This window comes from Canis lupus, chromosome 7 (assembly GCF_011100685.1).
Source record: "Canis lupus familiaris isolate Mischka breed German Shepherd chromosome 7, alternate assembly UU_Cfam_GSD_1.0, whole genome shotgun sequence".
NCBI lineage: Eukaryota > Metazoa > Chordata > Mammalia > Carnivora > Canidae > Canis > Canis lupus.
In genome coordinates, this window is record NC_049228.1 from 73,418,220 (window position 1) to 73,442,599 (window position 24,380).

At 42.1% G+C, this 24,380-nt stretch overlaps 1 protein-coding gene across 1 annotated transcript in view; it reads right to left on the reverse strand.

The window, feature by feature from the left end:
- The window catches only part of LAMA1 (laminin subunit alpha 1), a 155,273-nt gene that overhangs the window by 28,655 nt on the left and 102,238 nt on the right, over window positions 1–24,380 (reverse strand). The window contains exons 30-44 of the mRNA XM_038543810.1: window positions 23,275–23,396; window positions 20,651–20,737; window positions 20,159–20,352; window positions 19,629–19,771; window positions 17,301–17,390; window positions 15,535–15,646; window positions 13,924–14,086; window positions 8,953–9,163; window positions 8,642–8,758; window positions 8,373–8,536; window positions 6,359–6,494; window positions 5,554–5,647; window positions 3,858–3,974; window positions 1,930–2,112; window positions 1,096–1,250 (exon numbers count right to left, since the gene is read on the reverse strand). Coding sequence (XP_038399738.1) covers window positions 1,096–1,250; window positions 1,930–2,112; window positions 3,858–3,974; window positions 5,554–5,647; window positions 6,359–6,494; window positions 8,373–8,536; window positions 8,642–8,758; window positions 8,953–9,163; window positions 13,924–14,086; window positions 15,535–15,646; window positions 17,301–17,390; window positions 19,629–19,771; window positions 20,159–20,352; window positions 20,651–20,737; window positions 23,275–23,396 — 2,088 coding nt within the window. The remainder of the gene's footprint in view (window positions 1–1,095; window positions 1,251–1,929; window positions 2,113–3,857; window positions 3,975–5,553; window positions 5,648–6,358; window positions 6,495–8,372; window positions 8,537–8,641; window positions 8,759–8,952; window positions 9,164–13,923; window positions 14,087–15,534; window positions 15,647–17,300; window positions 17,391–19,628; window positions 19,772–20,158; window positions 20,353–20,650; window positions 20,738–23,274; window positions 23,397–24,380) is intronic.

Genomic DNA, 24,380 nt, shown 5'->3' on the forward strand with positions numbered 1-24,380 from the left:
ATAAACGAAGGGATAATCTATTTATACATTCAGCAAATATTTATAGAGCAACTTTTGTACTTACTACACATTTCTCCAAGTAAGTATTTGCATATATTTCTTATATTAGCTTTAACGATTATACGTTTGTATTAATCAGAGCTTTTAGAAACTTGCATCCAGCGTATGCTTATTTGGTGGCTTTAATTGAAAGTTAAACCAGAAACCAGGGCTCATGTCAACCTACAGCCATTTTCAATATTGAGGCCAGTCAGGGGAGGGGGGAGTTGAAGACTCCAGAACTCCTTTCTCTTAGCCAGAAGGGATCAGGCTGATGAACAGGAGACCAGAGGTCACATTTGTCTTCCATAAATCCCCAGTAGTGTGGCAACTGTATATTCTCTTGAAAGTCTTTTATTTCCCTGAAATGCCTCTCCTATAGAGCACAACCAATGCCATATGCTATGGAATGCTGTAAAACATTTTTCCCAGTTTGTACTTGTCCAGCTGTCAAGTGTTTTATGCATTTAGTGACCTGGATTGGTGAGCATTTGTGTGTGTACAGACTATGGTATCAGACTCCTGGACAATGAGGCTCATAGTGTGCAAACATTCTGAGGAATACTTGGATTATTAACACCGGGTTGGTAAAATGATGGCCGTAATGCCATACTCAGCCAAGGAAACTCAGACGTAAACACTTAGGCCACGAGCTCTAGGATTGCTAACTAATACTTGTGGATTGTTATGTCTAGGCTATAATTATCAATCTCCATAAAGACATGAGATCTCTTTGCTAACAACGTTTTGAAACATGTTGAACAAAACAAAAAACAAAGAAAATGAGACTAATTAAATATACTTAAATATACTGTCCAGGGCAAGAGAAGGCATTTTCGAGAAAAAAGCATAGGCATCATGAATAAAAGTCATAAGTTGTTACTTAAAATATATATGTTTAAGTGAATACACTTAACACAAAGTTCTAAATGTACTACAGACAGGGCTGTGAGAAATGTAGGAGGTAAGAGCTGAGTCATTAGCAGTCCAGGGGACCGGGGCGACCGTCCCCTCTATGGGAGTCCCCTGAGACCATGCACAGAAGCCCACACTCACAGAAGCTGCTTGCTTCCGGGCCTGGTTGATGAGCAGTTTGATTTCTGAAAGGTTTCTGTTCAGGTTCTCTTCTAATATCTTCAAAGGCTTCAACCGATCAAATAAAAGGCTGGCTTGTGTTTCTGCATCTTTAACTCTTCTTCTAGCTAGCAGAGCTAGCAAGAATCAAGCCGCAAGGAAGTTGGTGGCAGAGAGGAAACAGGAGAAATGAATTCTATATTACCAACGCACTGAGTAAAATAGACTATCCTAATAATCAAATCCATGCATGGCGGTTGAATGCCTCAACCCCTGAGTTCTTCAAGTATCAACTGTATTTACCAAAACGTCAAGGATTTGATGCAAAGATGCATATAACTTCTGCCTCCCCAAGAACCCCCACCCCTCAGAAAGAGCTTACTGTTAACTGGAAGCCTTACCAACAACACAAATAGTCAATTAACGTGGTTTGTATGTTACATGTATTCTATACTATATTCCTACAATAAAGTAAGCTGGACAAAAGAAAATGGTATTAAGAAAATCATAATGAAAACGTGTTTTCTGTAATATATTCATTTAACAACAGCAAAAAAAAAAAAAAAAAAAAAAGTCTGTGTATAATGGACCTGCACAGTTAAACCTGTGTTGTTCAAGGGTCAACTGCATATGAGAAATGCACGAGCACCAAGCATTACCCAAGGCCCTTCTCTTTCTTGATAAATGTAAATCTAGATATTACTGCATTTTTATTCTGTAGGAATGCTGCTTGTCAACAAGACACCGGCGTACACCTGGCAAATTCAAAATCTCACAATGCAAGCTTTCCTAATGGGAAGGGAGACCATGACGTACTGGTCATTGAGGAGTCCTGTAGAAGTTGGTTGGTTTCTTGTAAGGTGGCGTTAACCCTGGACAGGTCAGTTGATGTGTTCAACAGTTTCTGGCTTAATCCTACCACGTTCTTCAGAGTGTTTGCCGCGCTCTGATTTACAGATATGGCCAGCTCTTTGATTCTGGTTCCTTTGTCTCTGACACCTGAAATAGATTTATAGGCAAGCACGCACCCCTGTGGTTATACATGGGGGAAAACCAGAAACCACAATAAACGTTAACGTTTCATGGAAACATGTTACAGTATTTCTTATTGGCTGCTGAAGACAAATGGGGCTTCTGGGTTTTTAATGATGGTATTAAGACTGCATACGCTATGCCTTTCTGCTCCCTTTTAGGAACCAATGAAATAATTTTGGTAACAATCCTCTGTATTGAAATTTCAATATGCAATGAGATCATGAAAGCACCTACTAATCACCTGTGCTCAGATTTTCAAATGTTAATAAGCTAAACTTCTTTATTTGTTCTCCCTTCTATCACTCCCTTCTCATGTTCATTAAATACCTTCTTCAAACTACTTTGTGTGTGGATAAGAAAGTTGGGGAATTTAAATTTGTAGGTAAGATGGGCGTGTCATAGGCTAGAGGAAGCGGTATTTGCCCACAGTGTCAACTGGCTGCTAGACGGAACAGCAGAATAGAGACTAAATGGTCACTATCAATAAAGTAGAGTTCAGTTATTTTAGAAAATCTGCATGATGATTTTTTTAAAGGCAGTAGTATTCATCTTTAAAGTATCCATTCACAAATAGGACAAAAATGAACACTGGAATCTGGATAAAGATTACATAGGTTTCTTTTTACTCTTACAGCAGCTTTTCTGTAAGTTTGAAATTACTTCCAAATAAAAAAGGTGTTTTTCTTTTTAAGGGCGGGGGGATTGGAAGAAGGGGTAGAAAGAGAATCTCAAGCAGACTCCATCCCCAGCACAGAGCCCGAATGGGGCTTAATCTCACGTCTCTAAGATCATGACCTGAACCAAAATCAAGAGTTGGACACTTAACCAAGTGAGCCATCCAAGCACCCCTAAAAAGGCACTTTTCAGTGTTTAATCAACATACATCATGTGTTCTTTAAAAAAAAAAAAAAAGCTGGGGGGAGGAAAAAAGAGAAAGAAAGAAGGAAGGAAAGAAAGAAAGAAAAACTTTCAAGTCAGAAAACGCTTCCATGTTTAAGGTGAGAGGGCAGTCCAAAGGGCCCAAGCCCAGCTCCCCACAGTAGTTCCCACGTGTGCAAGGGGAATCCGCAGAGAGAACTCTGGAGTTGTTTGTTTTCTTAATAATCCTTGTAAGGCTTATTAAGAAAAAAAGGAGAAGGCTGAGGGAATGTAAACAATGCACTACAGATCGATTCATTTGTATTACACTTTACAAAGGTATCCCTATTTCGGACTGTAATGGATAGTGCAGCTCTAAACCATCAATACTCATGTGATTTATGAGCTTATTTTAGAATGCTTTATTGCCTCATGAAGGAAGATCACCAAGCAAGAGCTCTGTAATTGCCCACATTTATAATGAATCTAGCATCTTCCCTTAGAGCGGGAACATTCAGCTCCTTGCTGACTTCTCTGAATGACCCTTTCATTCAAGGGACATGTCAAGCCATTTTAAAAGAAGCAATTCACGGTAGCATCAAGTCTCCCAAGGCGTTTGCTTTTCAGAGTAGGATTCTAGCATTCCAATGCAGGTGCTCTGGAGTTATTTAAAGCATAGTTATCTTCACTTTCAAGTCCTACTCCTCTGCAGGTAAAAACTCTATCCATCTTGGTCTCGATTTTGAGCAAGGGCGGTTAATCAGGCTTGCAGCAGGACTTCCTTCTGCTCCTGTGTAATGGCTTTCCAATGAGGAAACATTAATTCAATCAAGAACCCCCTTTCCACTTACCTCCAGGAATTGCTCTGAGTAATAAGAGTGATTCATTGGTCTGCCTAGTAATTGTATCCACATCCTCTTGAAATCTATTTGCTGTATTTTTCAATTCATTCAGTTTCAATGTGATACCTGTTTAAGGGGGGAAAGTGTCCTCTTTAAGGGGAGCCTACTCAAAAGTTGTCTAGGCAATAGTTTCCCTCATCACTCTGACCATCCACAGAATCAATGGCTTTCTACAGAGACACCCCCCCCCCCAATATTGAAATTTTTCCAACAAGTCTTAGCATCACTCATTATACATATTAAGAGTGTTTTCAGCTTGCTTGGTCTTTTTTTCCTCTTTTGCTTGTTGCACTTCTCCCTAATAGTTCTTCTTAAATTGCATGTCCAATTTAATTAGAGCTCAGTGAAGACTTGGGTTTAAATCCCGCAGTCTTAGTCACTAACTTCCTGTCCACATCTAAATCTTATCTATCTTTCTGGGTTGTAAAACATTGTTGTGCTTGAGAATCTTGCCTCAGGGCACCCCTACTCCCCCTCCCCACCCTCTCACCACAGGACAGGTGCTCAACTCAGCCTCCTTCAAGTCTGATCAAAGCTGTTGGATCAAAGCTTTTACTTTTAATATTTCTATTCATAATACATAGTCATGTCTTGATGCTGGACACATGGTTAAAAAAATGAATTATGGATAAAATACCTGATGAACACAATGGTTCTGCCCACAATTTTAATTGCCAGAAAGTTGATTATTTGGTGGCCTCTGACATACCTTTTGCCGTGTAAGCTGAGACCACAGCCCATCAATACTGATGCTAGAGTTTGTGTTTAAATTGCTCTATGATCCAGCATTAGGGACTTTCTCTAGCGTGAGATGACGACATAAATTGTGTCACTCACAGAGAAACAAAAAAATATGCATACATCCGTGCCCTTGACTCAGACAGCTGCGGGTGGATCCAGTACTGGGCATGGAAGTGGTCTGAAAGGGCCTTTGTTTACAGCCCACTTTCTAGTCCTATAAAAAAGGACTTGATATTTTTGATCTATTAGAATATATTAAGGTGAAAAGTATATGTTCTAAAACTCGTATGTTTTTCTCATACAACTGATTCCTGCTGCCATTTTGTGTGGTGCTTACTGGACCGGCAGCCCTTATATATGCCAAATCACTGCTTACTGAACCCTTCAGGAAAAACTAACCGCATAGGTATTTTTGTTATGAAATTGATAAATCTATTGTGATTGAAGTCAATAATGATTTAATGAGAAGCTACCATGAAGTTAACATTATATTAGCCCTGTTTGGCAAAACTGGCAAAAGGAATATATCACACATAATACAACTGTTCAAGAAACTGTGAAACAGTGCAAGATGAATAGAGGAGAACATGAAACCAAAGAGAACTTGACACACACTGTGCAATGGTGACAGCCCACGAGCTGAAGCCATGCATAGGGGATTTAGTTACAGAGAAGGCTTAATGAGTCTATGGGAGACTAGAGGTACCCACACATTAAGAGATAGCACTAACACAAAAATTTAAAAATTTAAATTATATGATGTTTCTATGATAGGAAATTGGAATGTCACTGTGACAAAGGATTGTTCACTTTCAAATTGCTCCAGGAAAGGAAAATGTTCCAGCAGTATGCTCAAGATTCATACTCACTCTGCTCATAGATCCAGTCCAAGCTAGAAACTTACCTTGATGCTTTCTGCTCAGGCTGTTGCCTTCTTTTAGAAATCTGGAACTGCGCTGAAGAGCCACTTTCCCATTAGAAACAAGGGATTCTGAGAACTGGGAAACAGGACAACTTAAACAAGGCAATGGGGGTGGAGGAGGGGCAGGTGGCCTCTCACTGGAGATGGGGACAGCAGCTCTATCAGAATAGCCTCTGGTCTAGTTCCCAACATGGGAGTTCACTAGATAATGGGTAGGGATGATTTAAATTGTCTTAATTCATGGCTGAGGAGAAAGAACACATTTTTAAATATATGAAGACAAAAACCAGACATTAAATGAAGATTTCTCCAGAGATAAGAAAGGAAGTCTCAAGTAGATATCAGGGAGCATTATCCTTTTGCTATAAAAAATTGTGAGATTTTCCTCCTTTCCACATCACCAGTCCCTAGTCTTTGTAAAGAAGTATTTATGACCTTAAAGGGTGCCTAGGTGGCTTAGTCAGTTAAGTAGCTGGCTTAGACTCAGGTTATAAGTCAGGCCCTCTCTCTTCCTCTGCCCCTCGCCCCCTGCTCATGTGTGCTCAATAAATAAATAAATAAATAAATAAATAAATAAATAAATAAATAAAATCTTTAAAAAAGAAAAAGTAGTATTTATGACCTTAGGTAATGAAACCCTATATCACATAATGCCAGAGACAAATATCGCAGCAGACAAGAATGTGGACAAGCATGAATTTAAGCCACAGAATCTCTGCTCAGCACCTTCTAGAACAATCTCCCACAGCACCTAGGAAAGGAAGGCAGCCCCCAGGGCATCTCTCACCAGGCTCGCTGTAGTCACAGTCTTGAGAGCATCTTCTGCCACTTTCTCTGACTCTTCAATCAGGCTCCGGATGTTGGAATGGACGTGGGTTGCGCTGGTGGCATTCAGGGACACATGTCTAACGCTGCCAAGGCCACTATGTAATCAGCATATTTGTGAATATTAGCAGAAGCCAAATGGGACTTGCCCCTTATTCCTGAAAGCTCCCTAGTTTCTACCCTTGGGAAAGTATTAACAGGGAATAACTACGTAGGGATTCTTCTGACTCCAAATGTAATCCTTGTAAGCAGTAGCTATAGTGTCACCGTAACACTCAGAAGTGCTGCTTAATTAACACCCGAAGAAGGGACTCTTGACATTTTCCATGGTTTTAAGGGTCCACCAGTTTCCGCCAGCTGCCCACAACATTCTTTCACTTCTGTTCCACCCCCCTGCATAGTCTGGGGGGCTGCCCTGCGGGTTTGCATTGGCTGCAATCTCTCCTGCTGCATACTTGCTAATTTTCGAAAAGCTTCCCTAAGCATATGTAAGGATGTCGAATCCTGTTCCCCAAAAGGCACAGGCCAAGTTGATGACATTCACCAGAGGTCTTGGAGGAGGATTAGATAATATTTCAATCATCTGAACTTCACTCTTACAAGTGGGCGAATCACTTATGAACCTGCCAACTGGTAATGGTGCAATTTCATCCAGTTCATTCTATCTTGAAAATGAAATCTGACAATTGACACATCTTTGCCTGCTGAGTAACTCACTTCATTTTCTTCCTAAGGCTATCGAGTGGAGTGATTCCCAAACCAGACACCAGCAGTTACTACTTGATTGGCAAGATTGGGTGACTTATAAATAAAAGATAATATTATTTAATTTTGTGTATCATACCAAATTGCTCTTACTATTTGTGCTAGGTAATATGGGTTCTGTGCTGGCTATGTATGTAAGGCAGATTTTTTTTTCTCTTTTGGGAAATAATGAGGGCTGATGAAAAGAGAGAGGCTGAGATTCTAATTCTATTTTCTATTACAGATTCTTATGGCGCGTGTAGGCGGTAATACTCAATGCGGCACATGATTTATACATTCTATCGTATCATTTTTAATTGCTTTCATTGTGTGAGCTAATCTTTTATGGCAGCATTACTCAATCTTTTCCCTCCCACAAAACACACCCAACACACAGCAGCATACAGCATATTCCCAGTGTGCCCAGACTTTTTCTACCTTGACCTGAAACAAATTTTAAAGAAATAAACTTACCAATTAACTTACAATATCCTGTACATCTCCGATAAGGCTGAAACACTAGTTCCTTCATTAGCTGTACATTAGATAACATGGGGATCTTTAAAAATATGACAAAGCCCAAGTCACATCTAGACCAATTAAGTCACAGCCTTTGAGAGGAAGGCGGGCAAGGGGACAGATGTCTCCATATTTTTGAGGTTCCCCAGGCTATTCCAAAGTGCAGACAAATTTGAGAACCACTGTACTCATGTCATGCTTCTCGTTTAGAGGCACTTTGTAACAAGCTGAGCACATACTTAACAAATGCTAAAAACATATATTAAAATAACTGTAAGATAACAATAGACCTTCAGGAAGTCAAAAATAAAGGGGATTAGCGTCTTCCAGTGTGGGCAACCAAACCTCCCTCCACGTATAAAGCCGGCCAAATCACACACTCCAGAAGGACGGGATCTGTAAAGAAATTGATGGCTTCGTTCTGTCCAACCTAACAAAACCCTGAGGGCTTAGCAAGGCCTTACGGGCTTGATATCACAGCTAGTATTTGTTTTACTCGTCTCTGGTTCAGCACGCATTTTTCTTTCACATGCAGAAGGAAAACTAGCGTTACCGGACATGGGAGGAAATCCTCTTTGCCACGCGAAGAAAATAGGAGTCTTCATTCATAGACAAAGGAAGAGGGACTCAACACCGTGACCAGAAGAGCCCTTCTTACGCTCTTTGCTCAATGGACCACCTGCCCTGGGGTTTCCTGCAAGGTGTGCTCTCACCTGACCAGGGCACCTGCTAGTCTCTGGAGCTCAGCTGCGTGGTCCTCTGCTCTGTAGACAAGGTCAAGCACTCTCCTTTTGGACATCTGCATGACCAGATCATCTACATGGTGCCTGATTTTGGCAGTCCACAGAAGTAGCTCATCCCGGTGGCGCTCTAACTGCTACATAGAGAAGTTCGTAACGTGAGTATATATGCATCTGTGTAACAGTGTATACGCATGTGCATGTGTGTGAGGCGTGTGAAGATTCTCTGAGCTGTAACTTACTGCCAGGGCATCTCGTGCCACCTCTGAATGAGTAGTGACAGCATCTAGCAATCTTCTCCCTCTGGCAATTAGCATCAAGGTCAAGTTTTGTTCTTCTTGAACACGTAGCTTCTTATCCTGCGGCAAAAATCATCTTTGAGGAGGCTTCAGAAAGCGAGCCAGCTTCTGAATGTTAGTGCCTGACACTACGTCCTGCAGTTAGTACGTGGGGCTCAGTTTTTTAAAAGAAGCCAACAGATATTAGTGACATAGGAGAACGCGGCTCCCTGCTCTCACTGAGAAGGAAGGAGACCATCCTCAGGAAGACTCACATTGAACTCTTGCAGGTTGGCCTGGGCAAGGTGCACCAGGCGGTTGCTCTCCTGGGTCTTCACCTCTGCCTCCCTCACGAGGTCTCCGGCTGCCTGCAGCTCACTGTTGTGTTTTGAAAGGAGGCTGCTTGCTGCTGCTTTTAATACCTCCAACTCTCTCTGTGGCTCTTGGCAATTCTTCTGAATTTGTAACAATAAATCTTCAGCAGCCCTATTAAATAGAGACGGGTTATGTCGTAAGTAAATGAACAACGCTCATTTCATGAACTGATAGTGAAAGAATCTACATTTCCATACCTTGTGTCTTCTTGCAACCATAAGTGGTACATCATCACCTCTTAAACAAGGATGTAAGTTTTTGTAAGTTTTCTTTCTTTTTTTTTTTTTTTAAGACAGAGAGAGAAGGTGCAGGGGAGGGGCAGAGGGGGAGAGAGAAGCAGACTCCCCATTGAGCAGGGAGCCGGACATGGGCCTCAATCTCAGGACCGTGCCAGGATCATGACCTGAGCTGAAGGCAGATGCTTAACCACCTGAGCCACTCAGGTGCCCCAGGAAGTAATTTTTCTAAGACAGCAGCAGGCATGGCATATTTACACTTTATCCTCAACAACCTATCTTTATTCACAAACTTAACATATTTTAGTAAAGGAATTAAAAGAAATCATCTCTGTGCATCTGGATGCAGAAAACTGGGGCTACAAGTCTGTGACTGATGAAAACTATCATCCTGCTTTGTAGGACAGCAAGAAATTGAAAAGAGGCTATTCAGTAATTCGCTTCATTTGTATGAAGTTACCAATGTATTTATAGGACATAAAGTTTTTTCCACAGTCAGTTAAAAAATAGATTTTATAAAAACTGAAAATCCAAATGCCAGAAAGATCTAATTTGTACCACTGGAAAGAGCAAGCTTTATGAAATTGAAAGATAGCATATTTGCAAAAGAATAGGAAAACCTATCAAATTGCTTGTTTAAATTAATTTTGAATTTAAAGTTACACATGATAATAAAATTTTCACACTATAAACCTTTGTACGGGTTGAACATATCCAATTAACTTCCTGCTTTGTCAGGAGAACTTTGAAAAACTTCATGGGAAATTCCTTGTAAGTCGCTCTCAGCTTTCATAGATATCAGATTGCTGGCCTAGGACACAATAGAAAACATCTTCCAAAGGTATACTTAACTCTGACATGGTTAGAACATCACCAGGAATTATTTGAACATTCTTATGATCCTTCATGATAATAAGATGTCACAGTACGATACAGGCAACAAGAGCTAAAAGTACACAGGAAAGTAAACCCAATATATTTCTAATGTCTGACCATGGATCACTTCATCCCGTTAAACAGAGTATCTAAGAAATTTTAAAACAGAGGTCAATTTTTTATCTATGAAGTGACTTTGCCACCTAAACTATGATCATTGATATAGTCATCAATGACTTGATAAAGATTAAAAACAAAAAACCTCAGCAGCACTCTTCATTTCTTCCTGCAAAATTTGTTCAATGAATCCAACTATACCAGTGTTTCTCAAACTACATTCCTCCACTGCACTAAAATCCCATGAGCTGGAGGCAGGGTCTGCAAGAAAGAGCACTGAGGTGAAGTTAGGTGCTCTCTAAGTTCCTCTAGGAGATGCACCACGCACACCAGCATACTAAAAGTTTTGAGAAGACTTGCAGTGAAGACCTTGAATCCCCTGAGTAGACACTGTCATTCCCAAACTTATATAGCCACAGGACACATCTCTTTCTTTCTTTCTTTTTTTTAAAGATTTTATTCATTTAAGAAAGAGAGAAAATGAGCAAGAGTGCACACAAGTGGGGAGCAGGGGCAGAGGGGAGAGGGAGAACCAGACTCCCCACTGAGTAGGGAGCCTACTCAAGCGGGGCTTGATCCCATGACTCTAAGATCATTGGCCTGAGCCGAAGGTGGATGTTTAGCTGACAGCCACCCAGGTGCCCCAGGACACATTTCTTTAATGAAGTGTCTTTGGAGAGCTCTGGGGACACCAGCATGGAAAACAGCTGGGAAGCACAGCTACGAATGATGATGTATAGTGAGTGTGCGGTAAAGGGTACGGTGTACAGCAGGGAAACAGCAGGCCGGAGTCAGCTCTCCTTTGCCAGCCCTTGGGGAATGTCTGCAAGCATTTCCACTGTTCCCTAACTCATGGGTGGTTCACTGCCTCGACCATTTGTGCAAGCAATGTGTTTTTTGCTGAACGCCTGCTTTCCTTCGGAGAGTCTGGAATTTGGTACGTGCTAGGTAGAGGGTGATATGGGACCAGGTCCCAAATAAAAACCTTGGATGCTGAACTTCTAATAGGCTTCCCTGAGAAGAAACACCCCGCATGTGGTGCTGTGTTTACAATGTTGGGGGCAGGGTGTGCTGTGACCCCCTCATGAGGGGGAGAGAGCTTAGGGAGGGCTGTGTGGATTCCTCCAAGCTCCACTATGTCTTCTTCCCTCTGTATCCAGCTCGCATCCTTAATACATCACCTCAGAAATCTTGGCCATGAGTCCTGAGGGCCCTAGGGAAACTCATTATGGCAGTGGTATTGGGGACACCAATACAAGCATGATAAATAACTGGAAGGTGTGGTAAGTATTCTCATTTATAAGAATGCCATACTTCAGGATGCATGACCATTTTCTAAGAGTTATAATAAAAAAAGGTGATGCATAATTCCTAAAATAATCCATGAAATTTGAAATGGCATAAATACACAGGGATTATCTATGGAAAATAGGAAAGAGGAGGCCAGAGAACTCATTTTAAACTTAGTTTTTAAAAATATAAGTAAAATCATGACTAAAGATGGCTTTTAAGTTAAAGAGAGAGAGAGCAGCAATCTCGTGGATAACTTTATTCCAGATAGAAACAGAAGAGCTTCAACAACAGAGAAAGGGTGGGGTGGAGAGCTAGCAGGTGAGGCAGGCCGGGGGGCGCTAAGGGAATTAAGTGTGAGAGGGGCCACCTGCCTTCTCTTCTTCCACACAAATGCTACTTAGAAAATGAACTCTTCCCAATGGATACGAGCTCCAAGTGGGCAAGAAGACTGTTCTCCTTTGTGTCCCCAACTCTTAGCACAATGCTTACCACCTGGGGACTCAATACATTTGATAAATGACCGAATCAATGAGTGAACTGACGTGGAAGGGTGATGGTGGGAGAGGACATCCCCACAAGTGATTCCCAACAATCTCCAGGGGATCTTCATCTTTAATAAGCTCCTCCATCGACTCTGATGTACAACCGAGGGAAGGAACAATGAGAGGACACACCATGCATGGGGGCAGGAAGCAGTGGGACCAGCCAGGGAGCCTGGACAAGCTGGAAATGGGTGGAACTGGAATCAAATACATGATATTTATATGTAATCCTGGAGGCAGCAGGGAGCTAAGGATGGTTGGGAAGCAGAACTTAGTAGCGCTGAGCCTGGAGTAACTGCCTCAACAATGATGGGTCCTGGTAAGACCTGCCTGGAGGTGTGATCCCTTTTCCCAATAGTGCCTACTGCTACCATGCATTTAGGTGAAGGGAGGATGCACAGGAGAAGTCAGGGTCATGGGAACACGATTATAACCTAGCATAGGTCTCTGACCTGGTCATTCATACTCCACCCACCCATCTTTTCTGTACTGGGTCTCAAGTGGTTCTTCCTTCTGTGTTGGGTTGAAAAAAATCACAGGGTTTAGAGTGACACTCAGATTTAGGTGCATGGTCCGGTTTCATATTATCCTGAAGATTTAACATTGGGCAGGGTACTTACAGTCTCTGCTTCTGTTTCCCCAACCTCACAAAGTGGTTGAGAGGATTATGTGACAACATGAGAGAAGTGAAGCCTGCCCTCCCTGGCTCAGATCAAGTGTTCCAAGAGGGCAGCCCTCTTCCTCATTTCCAGGGACCTCGCCTCCTCTGACCTCCCCTTGTGGCGTTTCATGATTAGTTCTGGGCCCTAACCAATATTCTAGTGATTATTCTACTAGTTCTCTCTCCAAATGCCCTCTGACATTTGTTTTTCACCTAACAAATCAACAACAATGTCAAAACCCATATTTGATGATGAAGAAAGATGTAAGCACTGTGTTGCCAGTGAAAGGATAATGGGATTGTTTTAAATTTTTAGAAAATAATTTGGAAATGCAAGTCAGGAGTCTCCAAAGGGCAGAGTCTTTGGCTACATGATTTTGCTTCTTAATATCTACCCTAATAAGATGATAGTGTAAAAATAGAGGAAAAGATTTTTGTCTAAGATGTTCATCACAACATTATTTAAAACACCAAAATGTACTAACATAGGCTAAAGATCACACTACAGAGAATGAGCTTTGATGGCACAGTGTGTAACTGTTTAAGCCCTCCTGAAGATACTTACCACAACCCAGAAGAAAGATGGCTTGAGCTACTTTACATTAAGTAATAACTGTGAAAATGCTAAGAAAAAAAAGCCTGAAAGGAAATACAAGCTCCTTGTGAGTAGGTCTAACAATTCTTTGATCTGTCACTCCTTGTGGTCGTTTTTGGCAAGAGTTTGAGCAACTGAGCTAAATCATTCTGGCATAATGTCAATGTGTCTTAGAGCTTACGGCACAGGTAATAGCCACTAAACTGTATTTTCTTCCCTGAGAATTTACTGCATTATACTTGATCTTCAATAAATATAGCATCATGAGGTTCTTTTGTTCGTGCTAGGTAGAAATGTTCTAGGGTCACCGAGAAAAACCAAACCCATGGCACAAAAATAAATATCAGCACGGACTGTATTTTATTCTGCTGAGAGTGGCTGGAACCCATAGTTTCATTTCTCTGACAATTGAGCCCCTCTCTCACAACATTCTGCCCCCAGTGAGTGCGCGCCTTCCTCCCTCTCCTCCCACAAGTCTTCCCCTCCCTCCAATCAGCATGCAAGCTCCTACCTCTAATTGATTGTGTCATGAATGGTATTTAGAAACTTACTTGAGTTCCAGCACGGCATTTTGGTGCAACTGAGTGAACTGCCTCTTCTGTATGATTTCCAGCAAAGATGTAATATTCTTTTGCATATTCTGAAGAGTAGAACTGGGTTGCTGGAAGTCTTCATCCAAGGTCTGATTTAGAGTTGCTGCTTTTTCAATAATCTCTATGGGGAAAAAAAAAAAAAGTCATCCATCATTTAACAGGTTTCTCAAAAGTGGACAGCACTAAAATGGGAAGACTTAGAATCTCCTTCAACGAGGCCAGCTTTGTTCACCTAAACTGGGTTGAACCCTCAGGTCAGCCGAGGCCAACCCATATATTCCAATGTACTTTGGTTGTCCCTTATCAAAATACTCATGGACTTGAGATTACTGGTTTATATAATGCTGGTCTGGCCCAGTATCCATAAACTCGTAAGGGCTGTGGCTGCCATGTTTACCTCAGCATTTCCTGCACCTGGCACAAACATTTGCACATAGAAGCACTCCGTAAATATTTAGCACACAAATGACCCAGCAATACTTGATACTATTCTTTTTAATAAATTATTTGTTCCAATAATTTCATTACCTTTTGCCCTATAAATTCTGATTCCTATTGGATTTTGTGGTTTTTATATCCTTAAACTATAACCCAACAAGAAAAGCAAGGATGTGTTTCTGGTAGCCAGAAAACTGAAAATGGTACTTTAAAAGCCAGATCAGTTGACACATCCCAGTTGAATAGGACTAAATTAGTCTAATATTGTGGATATACTTTGGGACCACACTGAAGCCCCAAATCCCATCAGCTCCTATTCTGGACAAAGGGGTTGGCGTTCAGAGTTTAGCACAGCTACTCCACAGCATTGCTGCCTTGACATCCATTTTGTTTGGCCAAGCAGTTTGCAGTGACCTTAAACTGACAGTAGTTCCTCATACAAGCTTGTGCTCTAGACAGCCCCGGCAGGGTCACAAGCAAATCTCAGTTCTTGTTATGATTTCCCCAACAGCACTTGTGACCAACAGTCTCCCCTGCCTCCCAGGGCCGTCTACTATGGGCCTCTCCAGTAAGACCTCCATGGGGCTTACCAAAACCCCCCTGCTTTGGTTTGGATTGACCAATCTAGATTTAGCCTGGAACCCCAAAGGACTCCACCAAAGAACCTCAATAAAGGCATGTCCTATTTTCTCTCTCATTGCCTGTACTCCGCCTTGCCCTCCCCTGTGTGGCCCCTCAAGGCACGGCAGGTACTTTCTCCTACACCTGTGAGTCATAACCTTCTGTATTTCATTTTCTCCTGTGGTCCTTTATGGGAGTTTGGCTCACCATCCAGTGCCCTGTGCTCCACTTAATAAGTGTTAATGTGACAAATTCATGACAGGTGGGGAGGCCCCATATCTACTTGACCCTTAGGAATTAAGTATAGGTATTATGAAGAAAACAAAAAAAAGAAAGCATCCATATTTTTAAAAAGACAATACTATGGAATATTCCAGGCCTTTGCCTCTGGGAAATCTGTTGCAAGTCACACACATCTATTCATACATTTAATAAAGTGAATGGGGCTTTTCCTACCAAATAATCACGGACTAGACCCTGACCTCAAACTAGACACTGAGCACACACTACCTTGGATATTCATCTGCAGCTTCTCAGTAAATGTCATGAGGTCTTGACTCTTTTTGAGGATTCTTTCAGTCATCCTGGTTACATTTTGGCTCCTTGTTAACACACTGGTGAGCTGACAGAGAGTAAAAGTCCCAGGTTAGATTGACTTGGAATAATATGCAAGCTTTGCTGTTCTAGTTGTCTCTCTTAAGCAACAAAGTATGTCCCGGAGTGTGGAGTAAAGCTGTACACTGCATCATGTAAGCCAAGGTTAATATTTCAGGGTAGAAACGGACCAAGGGGTTAATGAAACAATTTACTACTCACTCAGTGTGAGAAAAGATGATATATATTTTAAAAGAGTCTAACTGGAACACCTGGGTGGCTCAGTGGTTGAGCATCTGCCTTTGGCTCAGGGTGTGATCCCGGCATCCTGGGATCAAGTCCTGCATCGGACTCCCCTGCCTGGAGCCTGCTTCTCCCTCTGCCTGTGTCTCTACCTCTCTCTGTGTGTCTCTCATGAATAAATAACTAAAATCTTTAAAAATAAATAAATAAAAGAGCCTAACTGGCAATCAAACCACAAACTCCCAGCGTGTCTCTTGTGAAGACCTTATATTTACTCTAGGACCCAAATGGACTATAGAAAGTAAAATCTTGCTTATTTGTATTGACCATGACAATTTAGTTGACGAGTTAGGGACACAGAGTCAGGCACACTGAGTTTTCTCCTGATTCCACCGGGCTGGAGACCTAGTAGTGCCCTAGCCTCTTTGATAACAGAGTTACTATCAACCGTTACCTCATGTGGCTTCATGAGGATAAAATGCCATGATGTCTCTAAGGCCAGCAGCCCGAGGGCAGAGACTTAGCTGCTCTCTGCTGTTATTTTTATTAGGAATATTATAATTTGTAAAAGGAAAGGTTGTTTGTAATTTTCAGGAGTGTAAAGTAACTAGTCCATTTCTAAAAGTGTTTTCTAGTCAAAATCCAAAGAGAATCTTCTTTAATGGATAGAGAGAATTATTTTAATCAGCTTATCATTTCCTACCAAATGTTTGCTCACTGAGGTACTTAAAGCCACATTTAAACCCTTAAACTCTTCCCAAATCATCCTTAATTCTAAATTAAGAGGAGCCAACCTAAGACTTTGGGGTGCATGATTGTGTGTATGTGTATATGTGTATTGAAAGACAGAGATTAGATACATGTATGCCTAGTATAGATACACTCTCATATGCACATCTCTATATATATGCCTATGTGTGGGTGTGCAAACACACACACATGAAATTCAAAAGGGAAAATTACAAATTTGACAATAGGCCTTCCTCACCATCTGCAAATGAGGAGATTCTTTTTGGGGCAGCTAAAAAGCATTCATCTGGCCTGGGCTGAACAGAATAAATAATTCTCTGCTGACATCAAAACAGGCTCACTTGACATTCAAACTGCACAAACCAGTAGCATGTGGCCTCAGGCCTGAGCGTTACTCAGAGACCATACACCCTCCTGTCCCTCAGTTCACAGGAGGAAGTGAGAGGCTGGTGGCAAAGGGATTGCCAATTCTTCCCTTGGCAGAAATGACAGTAGAAATGAAGTCAGGAGTCTCTTCCCACTAAAGCACAGAAAGTGGCAGGGTTAAAACCAATTTGATGACAAAGTACTTGGAGCACTGCTCCTGGGAGGAAGAGGCTGCCCTGATTTAATAGAACCTTCCAGATGGCCCCAATGCAATTGCTTTCAAGGGCTGGGTGGGAAGCAGGTCCTCTATGTGAAAAATTTACCTCCCTTAGCAGATTGTCTGTTTGTTCTGCAACATCTTCAAGCTGATCTCTTGCCAGTTCCTTCTGTGGATTTTCTTTTAATAAAGCTTCCTAAAAAGAACAAATTAAACAAATTGCAGTTTTTCAAAATAAATTTGCTGGTTCTTGACTAAGAATCACTTTTGTTGTTGTTATTCACAGAAGGAAATTCTTCTTTCCCTGAAATTGCATTAGGAAGTCAAATGAATCACATTTACTTAAGTTTTGATTATAGTAACATGTTTCCATACTGCCATTTTTTTACATTACATTTCCAATATAGATATGAACTGTAAGTCCGATGTGTTATTCAGAATCTGATATCGCTGGGGCCACTGGGTGGCTCAGTGGTTGAGCGTCTGCCTTTGGCTCAGGTCATGATCTCAGGGGCCTGGGATTGAGACCTGCATTGGGCTCCCAGCAGGGGGCCTGCTTCTCCCTCTGCCTATGTTACTGCCTCTCTGTGTCTCTCATGAATAAATAAATAAAATCTTAAAAAGAGAGAGAGAGAGAGAATCTGATATTGTTGCAGCCCTAAGGTAAGCCTGGCTTAATTTCAATATCAGAGTCACATAATTATGTTTTAACTATAATTGCTAACATCTTAAAAAAGGCTGACTAGGCTGAAATACAAAAGTATTATATAAAGAAAAGTCTTTATTATTCCTGACAATTAAGTGCTTAATTTATGCTAACACTCCTCTAATTTCATTACTTGTGTGATTTTATTTAAGCCTTATAACAAGCCTATGAAGGGGGCGTATTATTGCATAGGGTCAGGGGAGTTAAATAAGTTGCCCACGGTGGCTGTATAGGTGGAAACAATGGACAGTCTAAGGTTCACCTGTATACTTTACATAAACATAAAAAGTTGCTTAAAAATAATTAACAAAGGGAGGGCACCTGGGTGGCTCAGTCGGTTGGGCATCCAACTCTTGATTTTGGCTCAGGTCATGATCTCAGGGTTGTGAGATTAAGCCCCATGTTGGGCTCCATGCTGGGATTCTCTTTCTCCCTCTGCCCCCTCCCCTGCTCTCTTTCTCTCTCTAAAATAAATGTTTAAAAATTGATTAAGTTGTTTAAATAAGAGCAAGTCAGGTGATCCCTGGGTGGCTCAGTGGTTTAGCGCCGCCTTCAGCCCAGGGCATGATCCTGGAGTCCTGGGATCGAGTCCCACATCAGGCTCCCTGCAGGGAGCTTGCTTCTCCCTCTGCCTGTGTCTCTGCCTCTCTCTCTTTGCATCTCTCATGAATAAATAAATAAAATCTTAAAAAAAAAAAAAGAGCAAGTCACTCAAAAACAGTCAAAATCTAAATCAAGTATTTATCTTGATAAATTTAAAATATAGTTATATTGCTAGGGTTCACACAGACAAAACAGTATTGATCAACTGTGTCTATAGTGAGTGGAAATTTAAATTTTTCTGAGAGTTTTTTGGAGAATTTTTTTGTCTTTCAAAAACATTTTTTCCATCTGAGGAAAAATAATATTAAAAAAAATTCCTAAGAGTTCCCTAACCTTTCTTTATGGCCATTATATCTATAGAGAAAAGACCACTATAAACAGGAACGGATCTAGATGGTTGAAGCAGCCAGATTCACACACACACACCTAAGGAAATGTTAAGTCTAAGAAAAGCTATTACCTAAAAAAGGCCATTAGGAGTGACTATCCTTTTTATTACATGACACAGTGAATTGATTACCTCAAATTCTAATGTAAAGGTTGTAAGCGAAATTGAGAATCTCATTTTTTTTTCAATTAGAAGTAAAAATGCTGCAGTAGAATGCTGTCTACTAAGCCAATTTCTTAACTTCCCACCACCCCCCCCCCTTTTTTTTATCCAGGTCTTGTTTCACGAACATAAAACTATGATTTACCCCCAGAGATTTTTAGATAGACTTCTAGGGAAGAGAATCTTCTGTGCCTTATACATTCAGTGAAGAATACATTTACAGAGAAGAGCTGATCTTCAGCATATTCCAAAATTAAAGAAGATACCATCTGGGTTTTTTCCTGTATTTGTATAGGACGGCTGCTTTCAAGTACCCAAAGGTCTGTCATAAAGAGGAGCATGTGGACTCTCTTATCCCAAAAGGCAGAAGGATGGTTGGGGAGGAATTTATATGGAGACATCTGTGGAACAATTAGGGTGGTCCCCCAGGGCACCGGGTCAGCAGGTGGATGATGGAGTCCCCAGTCACACTGTAGGGAAGCCTGGACGCCAGGAATGCCAGGACACTGTCCCCACCGAGTCTCCACCTCTCAAGGACATAGGTTTCTACCAATGTCTGTATTCCCAGTACCTACCCGGAGGTGTTTCGTTGTGTTTTCCAGGTTCGACAAAATTCCATAGGGGACAGGGATAACGCCGGTGAGGTTCACAGAAAGGATGGTGTCACCAACATTACCTAAGTCATTCAGCAGCACGCCTACACACTCATCATCACAGGCTGGAAGAAGAAGAAAGTTGATGTTGGCGGGAGGTGGTCTGCACACTTTTCTCGGGGATTTGCACGAGCCAGTTTGCAAGAACAACCTCCAGGGCAGAGTGCATCACCAGGCTCCCCCATCGGGGCTCGGGCTCCCGGCACCCATGTGACGGGAGGTAAGCAGGAAGGACTGAGCCTCTGAGCAGATCAGCGACTGCCCGGGCGGCCTTGGCTCCGCGTCCTTGGCCGGGACCGCAGCCGCAGGGAATCCCACGGGCACGTCCTAGCAGAGCCCGGCTGCGTTTCCTCAGCTTGTGGACGCGCCTACTCGATCCCACTGCTGCCGTAACAGGCACACAATAGAGAGAGAAAAAATCTTTAACCACTTAGGAGGAGGAGAATACGCACAAACACAATCGCTTTCCAGGAGAATGTGCCTCGGCTCACACTGCTCACACCGGAGCCCCGTGGCACCCGGCCTGCACACGCACTGCCCGGACCCGCGGTCACAGTCCCCATGAAAGGAGCCACTCGGGCTGCAGTCACACCTCTGGCAAGTGCCACCCAGCGCTCGAGGGTTCCCATGGTAGCCTGAGGAGCACCTAGGAAGGGGGAGACACACAGGTGAGGACGGTAGCATCGACACCAGTCAGAGATGCACACCAGCTCCGCTCCGAGGTCAGTGATCCTTCCTGCCCAGTGAAATACAAGGAACGCAGGCCCACTGGCCTCATTCAACCTTCTATGTCAACACTGGCTTGGAACAGAAACAAGGTCCCACACCAGTCACGCAAGTCCAAAATGATAAGGTCTCCTCTCCCAGGTGACACTAGGAGATACGTCCTGTGTATAAACAGGGCAGCCGTGCCTAGCGACCTCCACGTGGCGACCCCAGCATACCTTTCACAGTACTGTCCTTCGTAACCCAGGACACAGGCGTCACAGCGGAAATCGGCATCACCTTCCAAGACACAAGTGGGACTAAAGCTAGAAGAAAAAAAAAATAGTCTTCTGAATTCTCAGATCTACAACTTCAAGTCTTCCTTATGCAACTTACTCCTCTTTGGATGCATGATGCTGCTCTGAAAGTTAAGGGATTACACCTCACTTAAAAGTGAGACAACTTTTTAGGGCTTAAAATCCAGCAGGGGCAGGGGGGCCTGGGTGGCTCAGTCAGTTTAGCATCTGCCTTCGGCTCAGGCCATGATCCCAGGGTTCTGCTCACTGGGGAGCCTGCTTCTCCCTCTCTCTCGGTCACTCTGCCTACTTGTGTGTGCGCTCTCTCTGCCAAATAAATACATAAAATCTTTAAAACAACAAACAACAACAAAAATCTAGCAGGGGCAAAAATAAGGAAAGCAAACATGTGATCGACATGATATCTATCTCTCATATCCAGAGGAAACTCACTGGACACCCGTCCAGTGAGAATCCTGTGCCCACGGAGGAGAAAAATCAACAGATTGCAACTAATCTGTACACAATCTCACACATGCCAGCTAACTAGTCACCAAACAAGAAAGCTTTCCAGGTGAAGGGTCTTGTTTTGAGATTGGAGCACATTGTCCCCTGGCTCACAAGATGGAAAGGGACTAAGCAAGCAGGAAAGCCATGGCTGGACCCTTGCTAGTGACTGGCTGGAATGGAGGCAAGGAGGAAAAGCAGGGGAAGGCCTGCACACAGAGGGGCTGTGATCTGAAACTAAATGAAACTAAAGGTAGGGAGCCATGTGATGTGCCATGCAAAGTGACAAAGCCACTCAAAATTGAATAATCCTCGCAGATCCCCTCACTCAGGGATTTCAGCTCTTGGCTCATTCCTCTCACCACCTCTGCCTCCACATTTTAGATTACCAGTGCTCCTTGCACCATCTAGAGGCTCGGCTGGGTACCTGCAAACTGCTGGGAAAAACCGCGGGTGTAGCCTGGTGTTTTGACCTGCCAACGTTTCCAGGAGTGACACACAGGGTTTTCTATCAGCCCCATTTCAGTTCGGACCTTTCTTCCTCTTTAAAGACTAAATGGACAGGCCTAGTGGAAGCACAAGACATGTAGCAAGTAAAGTGTGTCTGCTATGGTCACTCAGATGCAGAACTCACATAGATAAAGGTTTCTCACCCTTGCAGTCTCTTCCTAATGCGTAAAATTTATTAGTGTGCACTTTGGAGGTAGTTAGAACCTTTTCTGATTGAAGAAGTAAAATATTCAAACCATACACAAATGTGCAAAATAGAAGGTAAAATATCCTTTGAAACATTTCTCTGGGCTCATATAGCCACGGAGTTCTGGATATGGATACACATGGAGTTACAAATTTTCTCCAAAATAGCATATCATATATTCAGTTACATGACTTATTTGGCCATTTCCCCAGTTCTGCACATCCAGGTATACCTTATACCTTCTTCTTCTTCTTTTTTTTTTTTTTTTTGGGTATACCTTCTTCTTGTCTCAGAGTTTGTACAATATTTCACTGTAGGTGTGCACCAGATATACATCCATCAATTCCCTGTAAGTAGGTGTATCAGTCTCCCCTGCAATTGCTGGTGAGTATAAGTAAAGCCAGAGTACATCCATCTTTACATACAAATGCAAGTATTTTCTTTTTTTAAAAAAAGATTTTATTCATTCATTCATTCATTCATTCATTCATGAAAGACACAGAGAGAGAAAGGCGGAGATGCAGGCAGAGAGAGATGCAGGCTCCAGGCAGGGAGCCCGATGTGGGACTCGATCCTGAGGACCGCGGATCATGCCCTGAGCCAGGAGCAGGTGCTCAACCGCTGAGCCACCCAGGCATCCCAGTATTTTCATAACATAGATGACAGGAGTGGAATTGAAGAGTCAAAATGTATGATACATATATGATACATATTTAACACAAGAAGTTAAACAGTAGTAATTATAAATTTTAGGATGCTTGCTAGTTTAGAAGGGAAGTTAATAGCACCTCTCATTTGGCACTCACCATCAAGCATCACTTACTTGGAGACAAGAAGAGAAGATTCAAGCAATGATTAGAAAGAAGATTTCATTTTAGTGTACCAAAAGTGGGGACTCTATACATGTTCAGTGCCCTGTCAAATATTCTCAGCGATAATAAAATGTTATTTATGAATTACAAGTTCACTTAAATCAGAGAGGACTCCTAGATATTCCAATTTCCACATACAATCTCTGGTTCCTTTGTGTGTTCAGATAATTCTATCTGAGCATCAGAGTTCAAGACAGAGCCCAGCCCTGATGTCATCGCTGGATACAGAGGCTGGAGGCTGCTAATATTCTCTGAAAGTCCTTTCCTTACTTGGATCGAACACCCCAATACCTACACAGATACTTTGCTTTTGAAAAGATTCTCTTTGAATGCTGGGATAATGAACACTTTCTCTTAAACTTAGCCCTTCTCAACAAACGGGGAATATTCGTTAAAATAGGGCACCCCGAGAGCCTGGAAAACGAGGCCGAGAATGTAAGCAGTCCCGGCTTCATTGGCATAGAGGTGCTGGCACACCTGTGCAGGCTCACCTGGCAGGATGGCTGCGAGGACAGGCACACGGAGAGCAGTCGCTGGCTGAGCCGGTCACCTTCCCATAGTACCCAGGGGCACACACATCACAGTGCTCACCGGTGGTGCTATGGCTGCAGTTCTAAAGGCCCATGTTTCAGAAGGAGAGGAAAATAATGGGAAATTGTTAGAAATCACCCCTACATGGTAATACCTCAACAGGCCACTGTTCATGGCAGGTAGTACTTTTTATTTTTAATTAAAAAAAAAAAGTAAAAATAAATAAAGAGAGGAGAGCATTTTTTCTTCATATTTTAAAAATCCTGGAAGCACTACCAGCTCTGACCTTCATTCATTATAACAAATATAGCCTTGAAACTATTAATACATTCTTATGGAAAATATACACAGGGCTAAAATATATATTTTATATATGTAAACACATACACACACACACACACACACACACACACACACACACACACACACACACTGGGCTCCTAAAAGCATCAACTTTCAGTTCCTTAAAACAGGGATCTGTTTTATCTGTTTTTTTATAGTAACAAAAAAACGATTTGAAGCACATTGGTTTTGCACATAGTTGGGGTTCACTGATTGCATGGGAGGTGTTGAAAGAACAGAAGGGAACAGAGAGGATTTAGGAAACAGGGAAGAAATTGCCAGGTTTTCGAGATTCTTACAATTAAGCAAATCATTTCTAGTTACATTTGATGGCATCATTTCAATGACAGGACCTATAATCACGCCACTAAAAAAGTTTTTGAAGCTAAAAGAGCAAGTAATGACACCCATTTCCAAGGTGATATCTGCTTTGGCCCAATTGGATCACCACCCATGAAATCCCTGGGCACTGGATTCTGTGCCAGATGTAGGGACAGAAAAACAGCTAATACTGGCAAACTGAAGCAGACTCTATCCTTGGCAGCAAGAGAGGCTATAGAAAGATATCTTCTTATATGTTTAAAACACTATTTGTAAGTTCCTTTTGTTAAGAATATATTCAAAATAGTATTTACTGTCTAAAAATTAAGTTAAAAACAGTATTTACTGTTTTAAAATTGTATTCCTATTTCACCTGATGGAAGATTTTACTAGGATCCACATG